Genomic DNA, 27,412 nt, shown 5'->3' on the forward strand with positions numbered 1-27,412 from the left:
TCCCTGAAAATATGCCTGTAAATTAAGTGTGCACAAATTCAATTTGAGTGGAAAAAGGCATGATATTTAAGAAATTCTACAGTACTTCCTTCTGTTTAGCAAAAACATTTCTACACAGTAGATAATCACTACCAAATTTATCAATAGTTTTCATTTTTATGAAGGGTTTGCTTAACTAGGGCACATGGGTGTTTCAAACTTTTGATCTTTTTTTTTCCTGCACGTAGGTGTCCAAGTGTTTCAAAATAAACAGTGTGAAATGAAAGAAACTAGCAAAATTATCTAGAGACAACCCAAAGTAAATATTATTATTATTTTACCTTGCATAACTTACAAGTGCATGCATGAGATTAAATTGTTACTCTTTCCAAATTAGCACGAATAATTTAGCCAGACGTTCAATGTGTTTCTTGGAAAGAGTAGAAACAAAAAATAAAAAACAAACTTTTATTCTGGGAAGTTTTCAAGGGTCTTCATTTTTAGGAACTACATTGATATACGGGACAGAAACGGAAAATAAAACATCTAAATTATGTCCCGAGTTACCATTGTTAGGTACAATTTTATTTTGAATTTTTCAATCATGGGTCATTTGAAGTGTATGACCCGGGTGAATTTATAACACGATTTATTTTGTTTAAGTGTCCATTAACTTTCTAAAAGCACTCCCAGACCAATTTCATGGACATTCTGGCTATTCACAGTGGATGTGTGTATCTTCAGTATTATCACTGTAAATAATTCCATAAATAATTTCTCTATCAGCCTGAAATTAAGTACTTTGCTGAGAGAATTTTGGGCTCAAATAATTGTTTATGTACTTTCCACCAAAGACTTTGTAAGTATGGAGGAGGAAGGAAGGACAATAATGTTATTCTTGAGCAATAATGAATTTGGAGATACCTTTCCTAGAATATCTCAAAATAATGCACCAGAGGGCAGGAAATGCAAGCAATGAGGCTGACTAGAGCATATTCCATGATGAAAAAGAAAAATCTCATTTTGATGAAAACTGGAGTTATCTGGTGTGATGGGAAGCATGTCTTGTAAACAATTTCAGGTTCTTGAGTAAAAGGAATGATATGGTATAAAGTAAGAAGATTAAAGGGGGCACCTGGGTGGTGCAGTCATTTAAGACTCCAAATTCAGCTCAGGTTCATGAGTTCAAGTCCCATGTTGGGCTCTGTGTTGACAGTTCAGAGCCTGGAGCCTGCCTAGGATTCTGTCTCTGTCTCTCTCTCCCTCTCTCTCTCTCTGCCCCTCCTCCATTCATGCTCTGTCTGGCTGGCTGGCTGTCTCTCTCTCTCAAAAATAAATAAAATATTTAGAAAGTACAGGAAGGCCACAACTAAAAGTGTACCCAGGTTTCTAATGTAGAAAACCAAATTAGATGAAACAAAGAAAACTCAGCATATAAAAATCCAAATCCCCTAAGGGAGATAATTCATATTTAAGAATAAGTTAGAAATTACTATAAAGATGCTCAAAATGAGTTGATGTCAGTGAAAAATGTAAATATGTGTTAATGGATGCTGTTTTATTAGGAACACTTCAACTACATAAAGATCACCTTTCATGCATGTTTTGCTTAGAAACTTGGAATCATATATATATAGTTTATTGATACATATAGTTTATATGATTATTATATATGGTTGATCTTGAACAACATGGGGGTAATGGCTGGAGACCCTCCTGCACAGTCCAAAATCTGTTTATAACTTTTGATTCCCCAAGAACTTAACTACCAATAGCCTTCTGTTAACCGGAAGCCTTATCAATAACATAGACACATATTTTTTGTATGTTATGTATATTATATATACATACATACTATATTCTTGCTTTAAAGTAAGCTAGAGAAAATAAAATGTTATTGAGAACATCACAAGGAGTTCAAGCCCCTGTTGGGCTGGCACCCACAGTGCAGAGCCTGCCTGAGATTCTCCCCCCTCCCCGCCCCCCTGCCCAGCTCACTCATATGCACCTGTGCACACACACACTCTCTCTCAAAATAAGCAAATAAACTGAAAAAAATTTTCTAAAAAACTAATATCGGAAGGAAGAGAAAATACACACAGTACTACATTCATCAAAAAAAATCCACATGTAAGTGGATCTGTGTGATTCAAGCCCATGTTGTTCAAGGGTGAAGCATATATATACATAGAGACAAGTGTACAATGGACGCAACTTTGGTCCTTTATCAAATCATCAAGGCAGCATAGGAAACAAGGTTCAGCAGCTTTACCGATTGAAGTAAGTTGTATGCGGAGCAAGTTTTAGGGATAGAAAGGTCATTGAGAAACCAGTAGTTAAGTTTGGATTAACAGAAAACATTAGTTTCTGGAGATGGCAGAGTCACCAGTAAATAAGCAGTAAAGCTTGCGCTGATCTCTGGAGAGAGCCTCGTTAGGTCTGTTAGTGAGGAAACTGGGTAGTTTCTAGCCAGCCGTATGCATACAGAACGTTCCTACCACTTCTTCTGCGTGGTCCCCTTGAGCAGTCAGGTAGGTCACCCTGAACTGCTGCACACTGCTGTCTGAAATGTCCCATTTTACCCGCAGGCTGGAAGTGGTCTCATCATCTACAACCAGGTTTCTGATTCCTGTCCGGAAAACTGGAATAAGCACAACCAAGTATTAAAGAACTTTTAACCCATCATCTTCTAAAATGAGCTCCAGAGACCATTTGTGGGCATGGCAACAAATATCACTTAATGTATTTCTCTAATGTAGAACCATATGAAGAACAGCTCAGCTTCAGTGGTTAATTGGGGGCCATCATACCTCCTGGTAGCAAACAGAAATGAGTTTGGGGGCACCTGGGTGGCTCAGTCAGTTAAGCGTCTGAATTTGGCTCAGGTCATGAATCTGCAGTTGATGAGTTCAAGCCCTTCATCGGGCTCTGTGCTAACAGCTCAGAGCCTGGAGCCTACCTCTGATTCTATCTCTTTCTCTGCCCCTCCATTGCTCATACTCTGTCTCTCTCTCTCTCTCTCAAAAATAAATGAACATTAAAAAAAAAGTGAGTTTGAAAGATGCTTACAAGGTGAAACTATGGGCCCCCCAACTATCAGCTCTGTATATAGCCAGTGAAGGGAACAGCCCTTAGACTAGGGAAGCCTACAGGACAGCATCCCCATGAAAACTTCCCACCAGTGCTCTGCTGGAGAAGCAGAAATGGGGGTCCAGATGTGGTCAGCCTCAGTGTATGATCTGCCATCCAATATACATCCTATTCACCTGTTCCCCCATTTCTATTTCGACACTCATCACTCAAAGCATGCATCTCTCACCATGACTGCCTCTACCCACTCAGCCCACATACACATTACCCTTTCTCTTATATCTGACCAAAAAACTCCTTCACCTGTGTTCTCTGACACATTCCTTCTCATCTCCCCAGATGCTGGATTCCTCATTTATCCCATCTGACTTCCTGTCATTCTATCCAGCTCCCGTGACTCTTTCTTCTCTTCATTCATTCATTCATTCAGCAAACATTCATTGAGCTTTTCCTGTATGTCAGATCATGTTAGGCCTTGGGATACACAGTGATTAACACTTGATAAAAATACTAAAAATGTCACAGATGAGGCAGGACACTTGGTGGGAAAAACTGGAGAAGGGTACCAGGCAGTGGGAATGGGAAACAATGTCTCACCTTCAGAGGGCTAGGAATTCTAGAAGGCAGAAGGAAGTGAGAGAGCTTGAAAAATATGGTAGAGTCCAAGAAGAAAAGCAGAAGGATCTTGGATGTTATGATAAAGAGATTTGGGGGCACTGTGATAAAGAAGGGCTCAATAAAGATTAACTGGAGAATGAATGAATCAGTGAATGAATGAATGGGCAATGGAGAGCCACTGAAGGGTTTTAGGTAGGGAAATTAATGGTATAATCAAATTTGTATTTTACTTAGTTGACTTTGATGGCTAGCTGAAAGGTGTACTATACTGTCAGGGGGAAAGTTCAGTTAAAGGAGAAAACAGCTGAGATAGAAAGTCCATTAGACAAGTCAAGTCTCCATTACCCACAGAAATGTAAGGATGCCATGATGTGAGTAATTCTCAACAGACAGCAGTAGAAGTCACTGAGATCAAGGGAAGGGACAGACTCTTGGTGCTCGCTGTGCGAACATCTGAAAGACTAAATAGGAACCCAAAACAAAGATGGAAAAGGTAAGAGGGATGGAACAGTGAGGTCAGAAGACTCATTAGCATTTAGGGCTAAGAAGAGGTTGAGAGGTTCTGAGAGGGGTAAAATTTGAATGGGCATAATAAAAATAATAATATAAACATATAACATAATATATAATAATATAAAATCAATAAAACTGGGATAATGTCACTTCCATTTAAATCAAACTTTTCTTATGGAAAAATGGGCTTCTTCTATTTGTCCTTACCTGTCGTCACAGGTCTGGTGGGGACAATGGTTGTAGCTGGTTCTGTCCAAATACCATCAACTAAAAAAATATGCATTACTTTAAAATTCAGTAATAATAGTAACGACACATTTTTAGAGCATTTTATACTTTTCAAGGAAAATTTTACCTATGTTATCTCACTTGTTTCTTCCCACCACCTTGGACTATGGTTGCAAACATGGAGACATGAGCTGTAAACAAGGCAGACATGGTATCTATTCTGCTGATAAGGAAGCTAAAACCCAAAGCAGTAATGCTTCTAATCACAGATACTATTCTTCATATAAATATTTGAATTACACATATAAAACTGTGAAACCTCCCAGTTACTGTGAAATAGGGCATAACCATGGTAATTAAGGGAAAACAAACAGTGCTGAAAATCAAGTTGTGGGAGGGATTTCAAACAAAACCACCAAGAAGGAAAATAAGCACATTTTCTACTTCTCGTATTCACCCTGGGCAACCAGTGGAATGGAGCAGTTGTGTGGTTCTCCACCTAGAGCTCCTCTTCGGGGTCAACACACTCACCACCAGCTTCAGAAATACTGGCTGCCAATGGCTCAGAGCTCTGGGAACTGCCTCATCTGAGGTCACAGGCTCTGGCAGGGAATGGCCTACCTCCAGTGACTGGGGATCCAAAGGCTCACCCCCTTTGACTCAGTTTGGACAAATTGGGAGGGTCATCCCAGGTCCAGAACTCCTAGTAGAATTAGCCAAAGGCTCAGTTTTAGCTTCTCCCTGTTCCTCATCCTGCCATTCTTACTTCCTTACAGATGTATCTCCCAATTACACTCTCCAATTAACCTTCTGGATGCAATTTGCTGTTTCAGAATCTGATTCCAGGGAACCCAATCAAAGAAAATTTAATATGTGGTTAATACCTCATATTTTAAAAATGAAGGGATGAATGGGTCAGCAAGTGAATTTCATACAAGATTGTTGGAACCAACATTGACTTGGGAAATTCCAAAAGCTCTTGGACATGCTTGCCCTAGCTTTATTTGTTCACTCATTGATTCATTTATAAATTATTTTATCCATCCCTCCATCCATTCAATAAGTGTTTATTACACAGTCAAAATATAACAAGTACTGGGCTCATTACTGGGGATATAATGGAGAACAAGACAGATATGGCTTCTGCCTTTATGGTGATAATGGTTAAGATTCTACTACACTTCACATATTGGTTTCATGAAAGATGAAGATACTGGAAGACTTCTAGGGGACACAGAGAAATGGAAGCCTCTGTAGCCCAGGATGAGGTGGATGGGAAAGGACCTGGTAGGTGGGTGGGTATGAGAATTGATGAAGTCCATCTCAGTCAGACCAAGACTTACGTGTGGTCCCTACAGCGGTCACCACCTCACTCTCACTTCCATCATCCAGCACAGCCAACAATGAGACTTCATATTCAGTGCCGGGCTCCAGGCCTTCAATAACATATGAGTCTTGGTCTTCTTTTAGGACAACCTGGAAAGCATTTATTTGGTGCTCAATAACTGGATTTACTTGAATATCAGAGATGAAAGTTAATAAAAAAATAATAAAAAGGAAAAATGTCATCCTAAACATAAACAAGAAACAACTAAGCACAAAGAACTCCAGGGCCATTGAATTCAGCTTTAAAGTCAAACCAGAGACTTCTTTCCTTTCAATTCCCTCAACAAAAAAGCTATTAATGTAAAAGTGCCACTTGAAGTTTTATTCAAAGTCATTTATGAAAGTCAAAAAATCTGAAAATATATAAAATATAGAACTAAATTATTTTAATCTTAGAAATGCCATTTTAATTTTAGAAAAATCGTATAATTTGACATTTCTGTAACTCCATGCCAGGCAAAATATTAATTACTTCTGGGATTCTCAATCTCTTTTAAAGTGAAGATCAAGACCAACGCAGCAGTGGGTATTCACTTCCAGGGAAAATGCTCCGGATTACTTTTCAGTCTGTTTCAGACAACTCACTTCTTCAGTCTTCCCTCCGTAGACTGGAATCCACATCAACTTGTGTTGCCCTTCATCAGCCGAGAGGGGATGCCAGGTCACTCTGAAACTATCTGTCGTCACCTCATCAATTTCCAAGTATTGCTGGGCTGGAACTTCCTCTGTGAGCCAAGGAAGGACACTTTGTCAGGGAATGGAGAAGGCAAGAAAGCCAAACTCAAGCAGCTCCCAGGACCACAAGAAGAAAAGAACCTCTGAGGAACCTCTAGCATTAAGACAGTACATGGTAGCCAAGAAAGCATCACCCATCAGTCTGGTGTGGACTTAAGTTTCTTGTGCCAGCATTTACCCACAGTATAATTAGGAAGACCATGGACACAGCACATTTTTTAAGTCTTCCACTAATTTCCAGAACTTTTAGATTCTCTGACTCTTTTCACTAATTATTAAAAAAAAAAAAAATGAGTGTTGTATTCATTATTTTCCAAAGGCTTTATTTTCTTAGTATGTTGAGGAAATTAACAAATTGCTGCCTTTGAGGCCTGAGAAATGTCCCTTTTAGTTTTATTTGCTTTCATGCCTAAATCATGCACTAGTGACAAGTTAAAGAAGAAACTTCATTCTTTTAATCTTATACATGTGGGTGCTATCGGAAGTGAAATATGATTCATCAGACCTTCCAGTTTCACACTTCTGGGATGGACAGCTAGAGCACAATATCTAACCATTGTCAGTCATTTTGATTTCTATTGTCTGAAATCAGAGAGTTTACTTATTTTTAAAAAAAATTTTTTAAGTTTATTTATTTGAGACAAACAGAGACAGCATAAGCAGGGGAAGGGCAGAAAGGGAAAGGGAGAGACAGAAGTCCAACCAGGCTCTCCCTGATGCAGGGCTCAAACTCATAAAACCATGTGATTGTGACCGGAGCTGAAATTAAGAGTCAGACATTCAACTGAGCCACCCAAGTGCCTCTGAAAGCAGAGATTTTAAACCTCCTTCACAGGATACCAGGAAAGTGTCAACTGGAATTAGCCCTCAGGAGACTGTGTGGTCTTACTGAACTTCTTTCAGTGAAAATTATTTCTCAATAGGGTATATTTCTTATGCCCCCAAAATAGCTTCTTATCTCCTCAGTAGAGCACTCAGCTATCTTCCAAGTGTAATCAGCATTAGGCTCAGAAAGCAAACAACAGAACTGTTGCCACCAAGAGTCAAAAAAGTTTTATATTTATTGACTACATGGTATATATGGAAAAGGAAAATTATGCAGTCGTGACTTTTTTTTTTATTTTAGTATTTAAAAGATCCCATATTGTTGCATCAATATTTCAGGCTGCATGAAAATACACTATTGGCTGTAGATTGATGATTTAGGTTAAATAGTATGAAACTGTCCTTTCTGCAGGTCACAACATTATTGAGTACCAGCAATTCTGGAAGTTCAACTTAATATACACACATGAAAATAGAAGCTGTGAAATTTTTAGTTCCATAAAGCAAAAGAAATGGTGTGAGATTAGGAAGAGAGCAGTACATACATTCACTTAACTGGGCTCTTTGGAATTTAGATGATCTTTCCTCTTTTTCCCCTGCTTTGATAGAAATAATTAGGCAGTACACATTCTAGTCACCTAATTGTTAGTTTTGGTTAACAAGAATACAATGTAAACAAATATTAAAATGCAATCTCTTCAAAACCACAATTAAAGAAGATGCTCCACCTTCTGGTTTCTATACACTCTTTGAAACTTTCAAACCATGATAAGGCTTACCTGTGTTAAAAATTCCAGTCAGAGGCTCTGACTGCCCTTCATCATAGATAGAGAAAATGGCGACTGTGTACTCCGTGAGTGGCGTCAAGCCCTTCAGAGGAAACGTAGTAACAGGGTCGACTTCAACCTGCAAAAGAGAGAAGTCATAATAACTATACAAGATATGCTCTAGATACAGGAAGTATGGGCATTTTATTATTGTCTGTAGTTTATTTGGCTTAGCAGCTGAGCTCTAAATACTTCAAAACTATTACTGAATTATATAAACGACTTCTATATTACACATTTTTAACCTTCACCTTTAAATAGATTACCTCTCAGTTAATTCTCAGGATGTCTTTGCAAGCAATATTATGTCCACCCATTAAAGACACAGAAAGGAAAGTGAACACAGTCAATAGTGCTACTAGAAATAAATCTAACGTGTCCAGCCTGATCTGCTAGGGAAAGCCAGTTTTTGGCTTCACTGCCTGGGCTCTGCTGACCTGTGACTAAGTAATACACCATAATTTCTGTATGAGTTGCACAGATGAGCAGCCATGCAGGGGATATTCATACAAAGATAATAATAAATACGTGAAATATGCCTTTATCTTTACGTCACAGAGAGACATATTGGGAAAGATATGTACCAATCTCTTTAGAAGGCATAAGGGATGAAGCCCTAGGATAAAAGCCAAGGGTACAGGTAAAGGAAGGATTAGGAATAGGAACAGCAAAGAATGAAGAAAGAAATCATAAAGTAAGAAGAAATGGAAGAAGGATCTAGAACACAGAGCCCTGACCAAAACCATCCTCGACTAAGAGAAAAAATAGATATGGCTTTATCACTGAAAGGTTGGATCTTGGGCTTCTGAGCTATGTTGCACTGGGGGCATATTACAGACCAAGTAAGCGGTGCCCCACTTAAAGCACTTTCTATACATTCTCTCATTTAACCCTTATAAAACTCCTATAAGAGAGGTACTTACAATAAGATGCTCTAGCTATAAAGATATTCTGGGGAATTGAAGAAATGAATCTACTTAACTGAGAGCAGACTCTGCCAAAAAAGGATCCCCCTTAAAATGTTTTCAAGAGACATTCAGAGCAACTGTCAGTGAGATCTGTCAGTGAGATCTGTTTTTATGATATTATCGATGACTAACTTTGACAGTGCCTGAGGTTAAGGAGAAAGTGACTAAGCTTACTGTATGGATTTGTTCATACCAGTCAACGTGACCTTTATCAAAATCTAAAATGAGTCATTCTCCTACTTAAAACCTTGGAAGGCTACCTATTGCCTTCCAGACCAAAACCTAGTATCCTGCAATGACCTCCTTGGCTTTGCATTATCTGGAGCAGTGATCCTTCTTCTTGCCATAGTTCCAATATCCTTGATGAATACAGATGCAAAAATCCTCAACAAGATACTTACAAATCAAATTAAACAGATAAAAAGAATTATCCACCACGATCAAGTGGGATTCATTCCTGGGTTACAGGGCTGGTTCAATATTCACAAATCAATCAATGTGATACATCACATCAACAAAAGAAAAGATAAAAAAACATACGATCCTGTCGATAGATGCAGCAAAAGCATTTGACAAAATACAGCATCCCTTCTTAATAAAGACTCTAGAGAAAGTTGGGATAGAAGGAACCTACTTAAACATCATCAAAGCCATCTATGAGAAGCCTTCAGCTAACATCATCCTCAACGGGGAAAAACTGAGAGCTTTCCCCCTGAGATCAGGAACACGACAGGGATGTCCACTCTCACCACTGTTGTTTAACATAGTGCTGGAAGTCCTAGCATCAGCCATCAGACAACAAAAGGAAATCAAAGGCATCAGAATTGGCAAAGAAGAAGTCAAACTTTCACTCTTCGCAGATGACATGATACTCTACATCGAAAACCCGACAGACTCCACCAGAAGCCTACTAGAACTGATTCAAGAATTCAGCCAAGTTGCAGGGTACAAAATCAACGTACAGAAATCAGTTGCATTTTTATACACCAACAATGAAGCAACAGAAAGAGAAATCAAGAAACTGCTCCCATTCACAATTGCACAAAAAACCATAAAATACCTCGGAATAAACCTAACCAAGGATACATGAAATCTGTATGATGAAAACTATAGAAAACTTATGAAGGAAATTGACGAAAACACAAAGAAATGGAAAAACATTGCATGCTCATGGATCGAAAGAATAAATATTGTTAAAATGTCATTACTACCCAAAGCAATCTACACATTCAATGCAATCCCAATCAAAATTGCACCAGCATTCTTCTCAAAGCTAGGATAAACTATCCTAAAATGTGTATGGAACCACAAAAGACCCCGAATAGCTAAAGTAATACTGAAGAAGAAAACCAAAATGGGAGGCATCACAATCCCAAACTTTAGCCTCTACTACAAAGTTGTAAATATCAAGACAGTATGGTATTGGCACAAAAACAGACACATAGACCAATGGAATAGAATAAAGAACTCAGAATTGGACCCACAAATGTATGACCAACTAATCTTTGACAAAGCAGGAAAGAGTATCCAATGGAAAAAAAGACAGCCTCTTTAACAGATGGTGCTGGGAAAACTGAACAGCAACATGCAGAAGAATGAAACTAGATTACTTTATTTTTCTTGCCACAGTTCTTTTTTTTTTTTTAATTCATTTATTTTTGAGAGAGAGAGAGCACTCATGAGCAGGGGGAGAGGCAGAGAGAGAGAGGTAGAGAATCCCAAGCAGGCTCTGCTGCTGTCAACAAAGAGCCCAATGTGGGGATGGATCACACAAGCACTGCTTGGATCACTCCCAAGCAGCTGAGCCACCCAAGCACCCTTCTTGCCGTAGTTCTGATCACCTGCTGAACCCCAGTCACACTGACTTGTCAAGTCGATGTCCATGTCTTTCCCACCTCAGGGCCTTTGCATGCACAATTCATTCTGTCTGGGACTCTCTCTCCCTAACTCTTTTCAAAACTAGACTTATGGGGCACCTGGGTGGCTTAGTTGGTTAAGCGTCCGACTTTCGCTTAGGTCATGATCTCACGGTTCATGGGTTCGAGCCCCGCGTCGGGCTCTGTGCTGACTGCCGGCCCAGAGCCTGGAGCCTGTTTCAGTCTGTGACTCCCTCTCTCTCTGACCCTCCCCTGCTCACGCTGTCTCTCTCTCTCCTAGAAATAAATAAAACATTAAAAAAAATTTAAAAAAAAAAACTAGACTTATGTCACCTCTCAGGACTGTGCTTAACTTTTACCTCCTCACAGGGGGGTTTCTCTTTCCACGTATCTCATAGGGTTGTCCCCTAACACTGTCCTTTTTTGTTTCCTCTCCAGTACCAAACACAGCTTGAAATTATTCCATATTCTATGTACTTAATGTATTTTCTCCTGCACTGAGTGTAAGCCCCTTCAGGGCAGGACCTTGGTTCACTTCTTCAGTACTGCATGTTGAATTATATATGTTTTTGAATGCATAGAGGAAGCACCAAATCTCCTTTTTTAGGAGAGATAATAGAGGGCTCATCTGAACGAAGAAGCAATCCAGAAACCATATGCATCGCTAAGAAATCAACCACAGGTCAAATAAGGGAGTGTCAGCCCTGGGGGAGGAGCTTCCATTTTCACCCAATTGGAGCCCTGAGCCACTCTGCTAGAGACGCCAAGTTCCCAGCCTTCTCAGCTACCCCAGCTGAGACACCAGACAAAGGAGTGAAGTCATCTTGGAAGGTCTGGCCCAGTCAAGCTCCCACATGAATGTGCAAGAGTCACCTCAGCTGACACTACACTACAAGGAGCAGCAAGACCAAGCTGTCCTTGCTGAGCTCTGGCCAGGTTACACAATCATGCCTTGTTATTTTCAGCGGGGGTGTTAGTTACATAGCAGGAGTCAACTGAAAATATGGATTATCTTCTTCTGAGTCTGGGCCCGATAATATTATAGGTCATCCTGAGCATTTCGTGTTTACTTTGGATTGGATATTGTCTGTATGGTTCACATGCATTAGTTCACTTAATCTTTAGCCCAAAACCTTGTAGTGTAGCTAATTATTATGTTTAGTTTGAAGATGGTAAACATGAGATTCTGAAAAGTTAAGGAACTTGCCCAACAGAAAAGCAGCTAGTACCTAGTACTCCAAGAAAAATGTTTCAGACTCTAAAGCCTATGCGTGTAAACGCTATTTACCGTGTGGCTTCATTACCTCAACTCACAGAAGACAATCTATATTTCAAATAATATGAGTTCAAGACATGTTCTTCTAAATTATATTTGCATATTGCTTCTGTTGTTTTGGATTATAATAGCTGAGTTTAGAGGTGCCTGGGTGGCTCAGTGGCTAAGCATCTGACTTGGGCTCAGGTCATGATCTTGCAGTACATGGGTTCAAGCCCTGCATTGGTCACTGTGCTGACAGCTCAAAGCCTGGAGCCTGCTTTGCATTCTGTGTCTCCCTCTCTCTCTGCCCTCCCCTGCTCACACTTTGTCTCTCTCTGAAAAATAAATAACCATTAAAAAATTTTTTTTAAATAAGAGCTGAGTCTACTGAGCACTTACAATGTGCCAAGAACTTCACATTCATTGTCTTACTTAGCTTCCTCCTCCCCCCACCAAACCCTGGATATTCATAATAACTATTTTACAAACAAGGAACAGGAGGCCCAGTGATCTTTAACTAGTTTTCCAGATGTAAAACAATTAACTGGGAAGGATACTTATGCTTTGACCTCTTAAGTCTCAAATCTATGACCAATAGCAATTTAGTGAGGATATCAGACATCCACATAGTTAAATATTAAAGCTTCTTAGGTATACCAAGAGATGAAAAGGGAAAAAGTGTACACACACACACACACACACACACACACACAGTTTTGGCCCTTTATATATCCATTTATATATATATAAAAGCATATATATGTAACTATATACCTTTTAAATATATATGTTTCCACGTATATCTTTGTATCTGTTGGAAAGATCTATTTTATTCATTAAAGAATTTTATTTGACTCTAAACATACTTTATACATTAACTATTGATTATTTGACCAAATGAAAACTGTAAGGTGTCATATATTTTTGTTAGTTATGTTTTAGACTAAGTTCTGGAACTGATTCTCTTGGTAGGACTTTCAAGATGTAGAAAAATTTGGGAAAATGATAACAAATGACCATGATCTCACAGTTATGCAACTATTTTTGAAAAATTTTCAAACAGTCTGGCCTAAAAGCTTAATTTCAGCCTAATTCTGGGAGGGATGAAGATAGAGTTCCTGATGAGGAACGGGGGACTGGGTTCCGCTCTGGGCTCTGTTGTTGAGTCATTGCTGTCGGGAACTGGACTTGCCTCGGAGTCTAAAAACTGGTCTTTCATTTATAAAACTCAAATGGCAGCACTTTAGTTTTCCATCATGCTTGTACATTTCCCCAAATCCTCTCCTAGCACTTGCTATCTGAGGTGGCTCTGCCTTCTGTATGACATGTTTTCAGCATGTTTTCTCTAAGGATTGCACGAGGGGGCTCTTTGAACAGTGGCTGGCTCAACATGTATGGCCACCATCGCCATCATCACCATCATCATCATCACCACCATCATCATCATCATCACCAACATTTGGGTGCTCTGTTTCATTTTTCTTCCCTGGTCTCCAAGCAACTGGGGAGACAGGTAATGCAGAAAGGATAGAGAGGAAGAAAAAGGAAGTGAAGGAAGGAAGTTGGGAGGAACAGGAGGTAAAGCATGTTACATATAACATGTAAAAGCTCACAGTCAATTGCATGTTATACAGAAGTAGATTTTATTTGGGACATTTTAAAGTTCCTTTCAGAATGTTTTAGAAATTTCCTAAAAAATTGTAAAATATTGTAGCATTACCAATAAATAAAAGCTTTAATAAAACTTAAGGCAAAATACAGCACGAATACTTACCCTTAAAATCATATACTAGGCAAATTAGTAATATTACAGGTTAGGCAAAGTAATATTACATGTAAACAAAATACATTTGTCAAGCAATAACTAATCTCTATTGTATGGTTAAGAGTTAAGAAATAAGAACATACACACACATACACACAAATACACACACACACCAGTCAAAAAGAAAATGTTACAAAACCACACATTGTTTATGCATTTTACTCAAACGTTTTCTCAGATTTTTATTCATAGTCCATTTTCTCATGTTTTAAATTCAGTTTTACCAAATACAGTTTTCTAGTTTTCCAGCACAATGCAAATTAGAAATAGCAAGTGCCAAAGGCATCTCCAAGATCGAAAAACCATACAAAAAATCATATGTAGCTCTCGACAAATGAATCTGGGGTCATTCTTCATTAAGTCAAATAACTAAAATATCATAAGAGGCCACAACAGCTATATATTGTTTAAATGGATGTTAAGTAGATTTCTTGTGCTGATCGTTTTATAATATATACAAATATAAAATATAAGCAAATGTGCAGTGTTGTCCATTCAGTACCCAATGTCCTGTTTGAGGGGCCATTCTGCAAACTACTGCTTGGATTTAATTGTAGGAGACAGTTTGTCTCTGCAAATGAAAATAGTTTCTTTATTTGGTCAGAAAATAAAAGTGATGTAATCTAGCGTACTTCACCCTTGATCTTAACTTCTTGGACCAAGCTGAGGAAAAAATAATAATAACTCTGCTATCTATCCTTTTAAAATATATTCCCAAGGAAAGAATTCATGAAGAGTATTAGTCACTGAGTATAAGATACTGTATCTTCATGAGTTTTAATAAGTTCTGTTATTTCAAATCATCTTCCTACACAAAACTTGAATCCTTCAGTTTTGAATTTAGCTCATATGATTTGCATCTTTCAGATGCTAGTTTACTCAACAGCAGAGAAATACGCTGGATAATACGGTCATTATTCTCATTTATATCATCTAGGAAGACACCTACTTCCTCACCTCCTTCCACAGAGGCAGACTATATACTTCAAAGATGGCCACATCAACATACGTCTCCCTTCCCTCCTGCCTCCCACCAGAGGTGGGGCCTATGTTCCTCCCCATGTTGAATCCATGTCGAGATTTGTGAGATCTCCTACCAGTAGAGTGTGGCAGAGGTGACAGCTGCCACCTAGCATATGTTTGCGTTTGCTCTCTCTCTCTCCTGTCTGTCTCTCTGTCTCTTTGAACACATGTCTAGGGACTCCTGAGCAAACATGTAAAAAGTCTAGTTCCTCTAAAGCTGCCATGCTGGAGGGATCATATGAAGAGTCTACTTAGAGGTACAGAGAGCTGCTCTGGCTCCCAGCTGACCCAGTCTTCCCAGACCAGGCACCAGACAAATGAATGAAGGAGCCATTATGATGACACCAGATCCAGCCACTCTTTGGCTCCCATCTCATGAATGACCCGAAACCAGAACTACATGTCCAAGTAGTTGACACACTAATACCTGACACATAGAAACCATGAGAGAAAATAAACAATTAGTATTTTTTTAAGCCACTATAGTTTTGGGATGATTGGTTCTGCAGTCATAAAAAACTAATATACAACCACCAAAAGAAAAGACATCGTGGGGCACCTGGATGGCTCAGGTGGTTAAATGTCCGACTTTGGTTCATGTCATGATATCATAGTTCATGGGTTCGAGCCCTGCGTCGGGTTCTGTGCTGACAGCTCAGAGCCCTGAGCCTGCTTCGGATTTTGTATCTCCCTCTATCTCTGCCCCTCCCCCACTTGTACTCTTTCTCTCTTTTTTTCTCTCTCTTTCAAAAATAAAGATTACAAACAATGAAAAAATAAAAAAGACATTGTGATCCACAGTTTACCTCATTAATTTCAGTCCCATCTGCGTTGTTATACACAATTCGATAACCAGTGACCCTTCTTGAAGTTGGATCCCACGCTAACCGAGCGCTGTTAGAGCCAACATTGGAGATTCTGAGGTTTCTTGGTGGACTTAAGGGCACTTTGCAGTAAGAGGAATAGAAAATAATTAAAATGTTAAATAACATACATGTTAAAAAGAAACCCTAGCATCTTTGACTTCTGAACTACTTACATATGAAAAAATTCACCCAGATAATAACTTATAACAAGGACAATTAACAAATTTACAAAGAAAGATTTCCTTGTAAAGAACAAATAATATTGACAAATTATACATGCTTAGAAATAAATAAGATTCAGATAAATTCTTTGTGCCCTTCTTCTCCAATCAAGGCTATTATTATTACAGCCTGCTGTAAATAAGAAACCTAATAGATCAAAAACCAGAGCACCTGCAGTTAAATCTTAGCTATTTCATTCAACGGTCATATGATTCTGGCAAAGTCACTCTACTCCTCCTCTCTGCAATTTCGCATGTGTTAAATGAGGTTGATGGCCTCTGTCCTTTCCACTTGGGTATCCATTAGACATTTCCAACATACTTGTCCAGTTAAGTTGCCATCTCTTCCAATCTTCTCTCCCAATCTCTCCCTCTGAGCAAATGGAAATTTCATTCCTCCCATTGCTCAGGCCAAAAACCTTTGAGTCATCGAAGATTCAGGTTTCTGAATATATGTCACCTGCTCACTGAAGCTTTCCATGATCACTGTATGTAAAGTAACCCTTCCACCCCAATGCTACCTAACTCTTAACCCTGGTTTATTTTTTATATTGCACTATTATTGGTCTACTATATCTCTCACTCAATAAATCATAATTTCAGAGTATTAGGGATTAATTTTGTTCTCGGCTTTATCCCCAATGTAGCAGGTTCTCAATATATATTTGTTGACTCAATGAGTAGGAGTCCTGACCTGGATAAATCCCAGTGGCTTTGTGAGACTAAATAAAAATAAACACTTTGCTGTTGCTTTCAACTTATTTAAAGAGGTAATGGTATTTCCGCAGATCCTTGACCATCAATTCCATAGCTTTTTGTACTTCTTCAAGGCCCCCCTTCTGATTCAACAGATTAAAATTTGTCAGTAATCTTTGACAGTTTCATGCGTTTTTACAGGTTTATAGTAAAAACAATTGTTAAGGTCTATCACGTGCTCTGTATGAATCTGAGAAGGTCTAGAACTGATCATTATGATAATCCATGTATCTCATTAAACTCTTACAATAGACTGTCCAGAGATTACAATATCCCCATTATATAGGTCATAAAATTGAGGTAACTTGGCTAAAGTCACAGTAGGAGCAGAGGAGCAATTAGAGTTTAACCCAGGCAATCGATCATTTGATACAAGAGCATGTGACATAGTGTTGAATAGAGCCAGCAGGATAAAAACCTAGAAGACAAATAATCCTGGTTGTCAGCCAGAGCCACAAAGTGTGATGCTTCTTCACCCCGAAGGCCAACTATTTTCATTAATTCAATACACGTTGATTATTTGGCATTAAAGAGCCTATAGAACTTAGTGACTCTCTTCATACTTAAGGGGCTAACGAGAAAGTATAGGAGAGAGAAAAGTAATTGAATTATTTCAAAGATTGTGCACATTTGGCTCCAAATTTATCTGGAGCCCAGTTAAATATAGCAGCATGCTGGAACAATGTCTGATTTCCTTACTGCATAAAAATGCCAGTCCTAGGGTTGCCTGGGTGGCTCAGTCAGCTGAGCGCCCCGCTTCAGGTCAGGTCATGATCTCACGATTTGTAAGTTTGAGCCCTGCGACAGGCTCTGTGCTGACAGCTCAGAGCCTAGAGCTGCTTCAGATTCTGTGTCTCCTTCTCTCTCTCTGGCTCGCCCCTGCTCACATTCTGTCTTTAAAAAATTAATAAATGTTAAAAAAAATTTCTTAATTAAAAAAAATGCCAGTCCTAGGAACAGGAATCCAGGGACATCGTTTTATAGGACCACCCTCTCCTTTTTTAATCAACTATTACACTTCCTTCCCCTAAATAAAATACACATTTTCTTAAGTTAAAATTAGCTCTTCAGACGTTTCAATATAAACCAGTATTTCCAATTTAGAATCCCAACATTTATTTGGCCTTTTATTACAGCATTTCATCTAAACAACTGAATTGCTCACATGTCGTTTCTTGGCCCGTAACAGGATCGCTGGCCTCTTCCCCAAACATAGCATACACTGTAACCGTGTACTCCGTATTGGGCAACAACCCACGCAATTCAATGTCGGTGTGGGTCTCTCCAATTTTCATCTGAAAAGAACACACATTATCAGATCATTTGCCAATGTGCACCACTCACATTGATCAGAGTGTAACTGAGTAAAGATGAGACATCAAGGAACAAAATTTTGTCTCCTCACAACCCCTTATTCAAACAGGCTTTAGTCATAATTTTTCGTGATCTTGTATCATCATATATTAGGAACAGATGTCACAGGACCATACAAAACTGAACATACCATGCATGCTGTTTTAGGATAACTCTTTGCATCTGGACAAGTAGTAATCTCAGCCAGGATAACAGTGTCAAAAATTTAGTCCTCAGAAGAGTGTGGGTGGAACTGAGTCACAAATGTTGTCTAGAAAGAGTATAAGATCTAGGCTAGCAAGCTGGGGACACAGCCAAGTGGGCACCTCTCACCCCTGGCTAATTCTAACCAGTCCCTCGGCTAGGTGCCCAGTGTTTGCCTCAAGCCTGATCGAGTTGGACCCCTTTTGTCGTTCCATTCAACAAAGGGGCCCACACACTTGGATTGCAAGTTCCTTCCAGGATTCAGAAGAAATCACTGATCAACCCACCTTGACCTCCAATGTGGCAATTTGCTTTTTGATTCCGGGATGATTTTTCTGACCCTTGAAGTCAAAAAAACTAGCCAACACGAGTGCATGACTGCATGGTTATATTTTTGTTTTGGAAGAAAAGAAAAATATCTCCACAGTCAGTCTCCAGTCACACAACTGCCAATGTTATTGTCAAATTAGAAATTTTAATGTTGAAGCATTTCAACATATATAAAATAAATGTAGAGAAAAAATATAATTCACCCTGATGCACCCACCACTCAAATTTAATAGATAGGAACATTTTATCATATTGACTTCCGATCTTATTTTAAAAAGAGCTAATATATTCAGATAAAACACAAATTCTTTCCCATTCTTTCTGTTCACTACCTCTACCCTAGTGTCAAGATATATCTTATTGATTCAGTTTTTTACTTCTACCATATGTAGTTCTGTATGTTTGACTATTTACAAAAATGAAACCACATCAACATAACTTTTTGCAATTTTTTCTCTGCCAATACTATGCTTCAAGATTTATCCATGTTGACACAAGGGGACAGAGATGCTATTATTTTATTCTCTTATGGTATCTGCTTGTATAAATATGCTGCTATTTTCCATTCCTCTATTGATGAACATGGCGGTCCTTTGCAACATTCTGTCTGACCAAGTGCTTGCCTCCAAAAAAGCCTTGCAAGAGGTTTCCTTCTGATATGTTCCTAAAAAATTGTACATATCTTCAACCTGATGATATATTTCAAATTATTCTCCAATGCAGCTGTATCAATTTGCATACCAACTTACATGAATGATTCTGCTTCCCGTAATCACTAATATGCAGTTATTATTAGACTTTAAAAACTGTTTACTAATCTACTGGATGTGAACCAGGATTTTTTTCTTTCTTATTTTTTTGCTTCTTGAAGCTGATCATCATTCTAGCATCATTTTTGAAGTCTCCCTTCTGCCAAAATAATTCAGATCAACATTAAATTCTAATGAAGTAAAGCTGTCTAAGCCCTGGAAATAAGAAAAAACCCACGTCACCAGTGCTCTGTTTCTGACGCTCAGATTCACCATATTTTTGGCCCTAACCATAACTAGAGGCAATGTTAAAGACAATGGTTAGACAATATTAACGACTTGAGTTCTGAACTTCCCCTCTTAATCACTCTATTTGCTTGGCCTCACACCCCCAAGGGTTATAGACATTTCCTCTTTATTCCTTGAATATCTATATTATAGTTAATTGTTTGCTAAAATTAAAAACAAAGATCAAAATAAATCATTTTAAAGTCAAAGATTCGGGGCGCCTGGGTGGCTTAGTCGGTTAAGCGTCTGACTTTCGCTTAGGTCATGATCTCGCAGTTTGTGGGTTCGAGCCCTGCATCGGGCTCTGTGCTGACTGCCAGCTCAGAGCCTGGAGCCTGTTTCAGAGTCTGTGACTCCCTCTCTCTCTGACCCTCCCCTGCTCACGCTGTCTCTCTCTCTCTCTCTCTCTCCTAGAAATAAATAAAACATTTTTTTAAAAAAGTCAAAGATTCAACTTTTTAAATGGAATAATGCAAAAAAATCCATACCAATGCAATACATTTTTCTACTTCTCAAATTAGTAAGAAAAAGTTTCTAAGTCAGTGAACATGGGGGAAATAGCCATTTGTGAATTGCATACAGCAATATGAATTATAACAAACTCTTCTAGAATCATTTGCTAATCCTTAGCATAAGCCTTAATAATTTGCATGCCATTTGAAAAAAGAAACTCCATTTCTACAAATGTATCCTAAGGAAATAATCTGACAACCTTGCAAAGTTACATGTTAAGAATGATCACAAAACCATACTGACACAACACATTCTCTAAATGCCCAATAACATGCACTTAGTTAAACATGACTTGATACAAACCAACAATGGAACCCTGTAAGACTGTTTAAAAGGACCATCTACAATATTCTTTAATGGTACGAAAAGATATTCACAATAAACTAAATGAAAACAGAAGACTGCAAAACCGTTCCCATTCGCTGTGTTAAAAAATGCATTGAAAAGGACTTAGGGTAAATGTTAACAATAGCGATATTCAGGTGGCAGGATTACAAGTGAATTGTAATCTTTTACTAATGTGAATTCTCTAAATTTTATACATTAAATTTTTATAATAAGAAAACCCCTTTTTCAGGAAATCAGAGATCCTGGGACTCCAGTAAGACAGCAAGTGGTTACCTCTTTTTCATCCCCAGCCAGACCTTCTGTGAGAGGAGCATAGAGGATCAGGTATCCTGAGGCCCCAGGCACTGCGTTCCACCTTACCCTCAGACTATTCTCAGTCACATCATACAGTTCAAGGTCAGAAGCCATGGGTAAAGCCACTGCAAGAGAATTTTTTTTTCTTTTAATGTTCAGCCATTTATCAGTGTGCTGGCTTTTTCATAGTATCTATGTGTTACTATCTGTAAGTAAACACAGCTTATTTTTCAGATGATATTCATCCATAAATATGTTCATACAGCCATGCAAACCCCTTCTGGGAGGGAAAAAACAGTGAATGTTTAAAAGCAGAACAACATCTTCTAGCTTCTTATAACCCACTACAGTGATGGGCACATTTCTCAGGGAGCCAGTCAAGAGCAAGGAGACTCTTCTTTTTTTTTTTTTTAAATAGTTTATTGTCAAGTTGNTCGTGGTCCTCCGTTAGCTTCCTGCAAGGAGACTCTTCTGACCATTGTTTTATACCCTTCACCAAGCATAGACTCTGACATGGAGCAGCAATTAAAACTAGTCACTGTATCACTTAGTAAATGACAGAATAGGTGGCTGGATGAACAAATACATGAGTGAATAAACACCCATCAACAACACATTCAGTCAGAGAGAGTGAGTAGACATGAATGAGTCAGCGGTAAAATTAGTTCATAATACACATTCACCAAACATTTGTTTATTAAGTTAATACATGTATTTTGCACCCTTCACCACCTACACATACCAGAGTTTTATGATATCCCTCTCAATAGGCAGCACCTGCAAAGTGCAATTACAGCAAGGGCCAGTCCCACATATGGCACTGCCATTATTTTCTATGACTTTGATTCAAAATGTCCATAAGTACAAGCTGAGCAGAATTCCAGGTTAGGAAAGGCCCCCAAAGCAATGCCGTACAAAGTCAGAACTCGGTAGAGTTCAATACATACGTGTGGTTTCAGTTCCCCGCAGGCCTTCACTAGCCGTGTGAGCGTATATTGCGAAGACTGCTATCTGATATTCAGTTAAAGACATTAAGTTCTTCAACACCGTAGAAGACACACTTCCATCCACCACCACCTGATTAAAGAACAGTTCAAGGAATGAGAATATGGAATTTAATTGAACTGAAATGCAGAATTGAAACCAAACGCCAAAATAACTCTAACAAGAATGTTTCATTAAATATTTAAAAAAAAATTTTGAAAATGTTTACTTATTTTTGAGACAGAGAGAGAAAGAGAGAGAGAGAGAGAGAGAGAGAGAGAGAGACAGTGCAAGCAGGGGAAGGGCAGAGAGACAGGGAGACACAGACTCTGAAGCAGGCTCCAAATTCTGAACTGTCAGCACAGAGCGTGACATGGGGATCGAACTCACAAACTGCAAGATCGTGACCTGAGCTAAGGTCGGACCCTTAACTGACTAAGCCACCGAGGCACCCCTCATTAAATATTTTCTTACTTGTGCCACATCCTCTTTTCTACTGTGGCAGTTAATGCTCCTTGAATTCCCACGTGAAGTGAGGCACCTTTCATGGAATATGTCCAAAAGTCCCTTATTAATCCATACCTGACAGAGAGTGTCTTTCCCAGGCTAATTGTTATCCTAACCATCTCTACTTAAAAACAGTGGACATGTGATATTTTTCCATGGAGCTTTGGGAAGCATTTAGAAGATTTAGTAGTCAGGAAAAAAGATAGAGCCACGGGAAGCACCTTTTTTTTTTTTTTTTTTTGGTCCAGATGATTTAAATCTCCCTGATCTACTTCTCTAACATATAAAAAAACTGCCATAACACATAAGAGTATTGTGAAACTTTTCAGGTCAATCAGAGGTTAGAACAACAAAAGGTTAGCACTTCAAAAAGAAAGGTAAAAAGGGAGATTTCATCACATTTTAACAAATTCCCTGTGACTGCTATCAAAGGGAGGGAATGGGAAAGACCCAGTCATCTGGTAATAGGTGTTCTCTCTTGTGATGGCCAAACCATGAAAAAGGATGGCTACAGATGCTTAACTGTGGCTTCTCTATTACACTAATCTCTTCACAAATGTCCAGGGAACCCCAAACCCTGGAGGACCATATGACCACGTAGTTTGGAACGCACATACTTCATTAAGGCAGACAGTTCAGACGACTCCCAAAGTAGAAAGAATACGTGAATAGCAAAAAGGGGCTCTGGCCATATAATTAACTACTGCTTCCTTCTGCTTTAGAACACCTTGATTTTACAAAGAAAAAAGTAAAAATAAGTTATGTTAGCAATGAACACATGACCAGTGCTGAGGGTTATTCGATAGAGGCGGGAGGAGAAGGTATAAATGTCATAATCAGAGAAATGGGAGGACAAAGTGGACGCGTGCAAATGTGCCTCCGTCCAAAGAATTTGAAATGTTTGCGACAGAATGATCTCCTCATGGACGCAGTTCTGTCTTGTCCTCACTCCTGTGGAACACTTGAGGGAATGAAAATAATGGTTTGAAAATATCGTCTCCTCATTACCTCGTCTGGTTTTCCGCCCCTGGCAGGATAATACACGACTCTGTATTTTTCCACTTTTCCTGGGGCATGAGTCCAGTTAACCATAAAGCTCCTGGCAGTGACTTCAGAAGTAATCAGCTGTGTAGGCGGCCCAATGGTGGCAAGAGCTGACGCTAGAGTAGAGAAACACATAAAGTGAACCTCTTTCCCAAAGTTACTTCTTAGGCACCTAGGAAACCCCATTAGTTAGAAATGACTATTGGTTTTATGCTACTTCTAAGATTTCATTTCTAGCCAAGTTGATTCAATTATCCATTCTGACATCTGAAACACTGAAACATTTAAGTGTCTGTTATGTACCAATCACTATGGCAGGTTCTGAAGATATGGACTTAAATAAGACAGGCCTTGACTCTAAAAAAACTTTCCTAAGACATTGCTATAGAATAATTAAAAAACAAAAACACAACATTGACTGAGCATGTGTATATCTAAAGGTACTCTCTTGAGTTCTTTGGAAGCATTGTTTTATTTAACTCTTAATAGTTACTATTTTACTACTATTTTGTAGGAGAGAAAACCAAGGTACAATGAAGTTAAATGATGACCAAGTCTCACAATTAGTAAATATCAGAGCTGAGATTGATACTTGAGTTTTTGACCTAAGAGTCTATATTTTTAACCATCAGGGGGTACAGTCTTTACCAAAGACTTCAATTCAACAAATGATCAGTATCTAAAAGTAAAAAGAGAAGAAAAGGAAACTAACATATACTGAATCCTCAGTATGAGCTAGATCCAATTTTGTGTGTATTATATACATGTTAAAACAAATGATTCTATAAAAGATTTGGGACATGTAAATTTAAAAATCCCTGAACTTTAGGATTTCTTACCATCTAGGGAATTACCCAAATGNATTGTATGGTCTATCAGGAACCACATGCAGAGATTTTTGTGGGAAAAGTTGGTCTCGAAAGTAGTCTCATTAAGAAGCTCAGCAAAATGTGTTCAAGAAACTACTGCTTGGCTGTCCAACCTAGTCCCAAGAGAGCTGGTCCAGGGAAAGAGGAATGATGGAAGAGGTGTGGCCAAATAGAATCATTCTACACCCTGGATATAATGAAAGCAGGATATAAAACCAAATTCTCAAAGGAGGATATGGATATTACCCTCTTCTCAGATCACATCCCTGTAAACCAAATAAAGGATGGCAGGATCCAAGAAATACTACAGTGGTGAACTCCCTGAGTTTTGCTTTCACCTCATATGTCCTAAACATGGAGCTAAAGAATCCAGCAACCTAAAAACACCAATAGATACAGACCCAAAAAAGCCCCAACAAAGCCTGCGTTCTCTAGCCAAAGGCAAGGAAAGGGTCAGCCTGCTGAGACAGAAAACTTTCAGGCAATAACTGTTCTACTCTAGACAAATACCACACAAAAACCTGTGGCCCCACCCCTATTCATGTCAATGAAGGATAAGTGGGTAGCCAACACTTCCAACTTTCTTGATTGTAATGGCACACCCCAAAATCCCCCCCTCCCAGCCCAGAGCCAGAACAGTGTGAGAAAAGGCCAAGTAAGGAAGAGAGATAATCACCCCTGACAGGTGGTAACAGATCTTTCCACCACACCCCCATCTGTGATATGAGTGGAGACCATATGAAGAGCCTCGACTTCAACCCCACCTACTAGTACTGAAGCACCACTCCCGTCCCCTCTGGGATGCTGTCAGAGGAGATCTAGCTGTGAGTCAGTACTTGAAGAAATGATGTCTGAAAAGTTCCCAAATTTGGCAAAACAATATAAACTACAGATTCAAGGATCCAAGGGAAGGGACCACAGAAACTCACACCAAGGCATATTACAACCAAACTTCTGAAAACTAAACTCAAAAGAAAAATCCTAAAAGAAACAGGGATGAAATAGCACCCTATCTATCGGGGTGGAGGTGGGGAATTCTCATCACAGCAGCTTCCTCATTAGAAATCATGAAGGTCAGAAGGGAGTGGTCCATTTTTCAAATATTAAAGCAAAAGAACTGTCCACCCCAAACTTTATATCTAGCGCAAATATCTTTCAAGAATGAAAGGGAAATCAACTCATTTTCAGATGAACTAAAATTAAAAATTAAGAGGATTTTCCACCAACAGCCTACCCTAAAAGAATGAGAAAAGGAAATTCTTTGAACAGAAAAAAAAAATTATGAAAGAATCCTGGTGCCGTAGGAAAAAAACAAAGAGGGCATAAAATATGGATAAATATATTTTACTTCTCCTTTTGAGTTTTTCTAAGATATGGTTTATGGTTGAAGAATTATAATATTTTCTGATGTGATGCTGAATATATATAAAGAAAACATTTAAGCCACTTATATTATACACAGGTGTGATAAAGGAACTTGAAGGGAGGTAAGGGTTTCTACACTTCACTCAAACTGCCAAATGTCAACACCAGCAGACTGGAATAATTTATATGTATATATAATATTATACCTAGAGCAACCACCAAAAAAGCTATATAAAGAGATTCCAGGGGAAAAAAACTCACTACAAATACCCAAAAAAATAACATTCTAAAACTGTAAGAAACCAACAGGAAAAAAAGATAAGGAGCACAGAGAAATGAAAACCAGAAAGAACAAACAAGAGAATGAAAAACCCAACCAAATACATATCAGGCTTAAACCCAAATATATCAGTAATTACATTAAGGGAAATTGCCTAAATATACGAATTAAAAGGAAGAGATTAGCAGAGTAGATTAAGACATAAACCTATACGGAATTCTCTTCAAATGTGACATAGGTAGGTTGAACATAGATGGATTTAAAAAGTTATATCATGTAAACATTACTCAAAAAGGAGTAGAAATGGCTATATTAAGATCAGATAAATATATTAATATAACACTTCAGAACAAAGAAAATGAGTAAAGGCAGAGAGGGACACTACATAATCATAAATGGTTTATCCACTAACAAAATATAGCATCCTAAATATGTATGCACCAAACAAAGAACTGCAAAATATATAAAGTAAAACCTGATAGAACTAGAAGAGGTAATAGACAAATGCATGATTATAGATGGAGACTTCAACATCTCTCCCTCAATTATTGATAAAATGACTAGACAGAAAAACTAACAAGGACATAGAACTCAACAAGACTATTAATCAAAAGGATCCAGTCAAAACTCATAGAACATTGTACCTGACGATAGCGGAATACACATACTTTTCAAGCATCCACAGAGCATGTACCAAGATAAACCATAGTCTAGACCATAAAACAAACCTTAGAAAATTTAAAACAATGAAAATCACACAGAGTGTGTTCTTTAATGACAATGACACCAAACTAGAAACCAGTCATGGACAGGTAACAGAAAAACATGCAAACACTGTGAAACTATCCCTGTAAATAATCAATGAATCAAAGAGGGCATGTCAAAGAAGGTCAAAAAATATTTTGAAATGAATGAAAATGAAAATACAAAATATTGAAATTTTTAGACCTCTTCTAAAGCAGTGCTTAGAAGGAAAATTATAACATTAAGTAATTACATTATAAAAGAGGAAACATCTCAAATCAGTATCTAAGTACTCACCTCAACAACAATCTAGAAGAGTATGAGCACAATAAATTCAAAACCAGTAAAAGAAAGAAAATAAGAAAAATAAGAGCAGAGATCGATGACATTAAAAGCAGAAGAAAAACAGAAAATCAATGAAACCAAGAGCCAGTTATTTGAAAAGTTTTTTGGGTTTCTTTGTTTCTTTGTTTGTTTGTTTTTAAAAACAAACCTCAAGCCTAAGAAAAAGAGAGAGAGAGAGAGAACACAAAAATTACCTATAT

At 38.3% G+C, this 27,412-nt stretch overlaps 1 protein-coding gene across 1 annotated transcript in view; it reads right to left on the reverse strand.

Moving 5' to 3' along the window:
* Positions 1–27,412, reverse strand: part of COL14A1 (collagen type XIV alpha 1 chain) — a 203,667-nt gene that overhangs the window by 123,205 nt on the left and 53,050 nt on the right. The window contains exons 9-18 of the mRNA XM_077764526.1: positions 23,574–23,725; positions 22,022–22,151; positions 21,054–21,199; positions 18,161–18,290; positions 15,959–16,098; positions 8,154–8,280; positions 6,400–6,539; positions 5,772–5,904; positions 4,408–4,467; positions 2,478–2,620 (exon numbers count right to left, since the gene is read on the reverse strand). Coding sequence (XP_077620652.1) covers positions 2,478–2,620; positions 4,408–4,467; positions 5,772–5,904; positions 6,400–6,539; positions 8,154–8,280; positions 15,959–16,098; positions 18,161–18,290; positions 21,054–21,199; positions 22,022–22,151; positions 23,574–23,725 — 1,301 coding nt within the window. The remainder of the gene's footprint in view (positions 1–2,477; positions 2,621–4,407; positions 4,468–5,771; positions 5,905–6,399; positions 6,540–8,153; positions 8,281–15,958; positions 16,099–18,160; positions 18,291–21,053; positions 21,200–22,021; positions 22,152–23,573; positions 23,726–27,412) is intronic.

This window comes from Crocuta crocuta, unplaced genomic scaffold (genome assembly GCF_008692635.1).
Source record: "Crocuta crocuta isolate KB4526 unplaced genomic scaffold, BGI_CrCroc_1.0 scaffold260, whole genome shotgun sequence".
Lineage (NCBI taxonomy): Eukaryota > Metazoa > Chordata > Mammalia > Carnivora > Hyaenidae > Crocuta > Crocuta crocuta.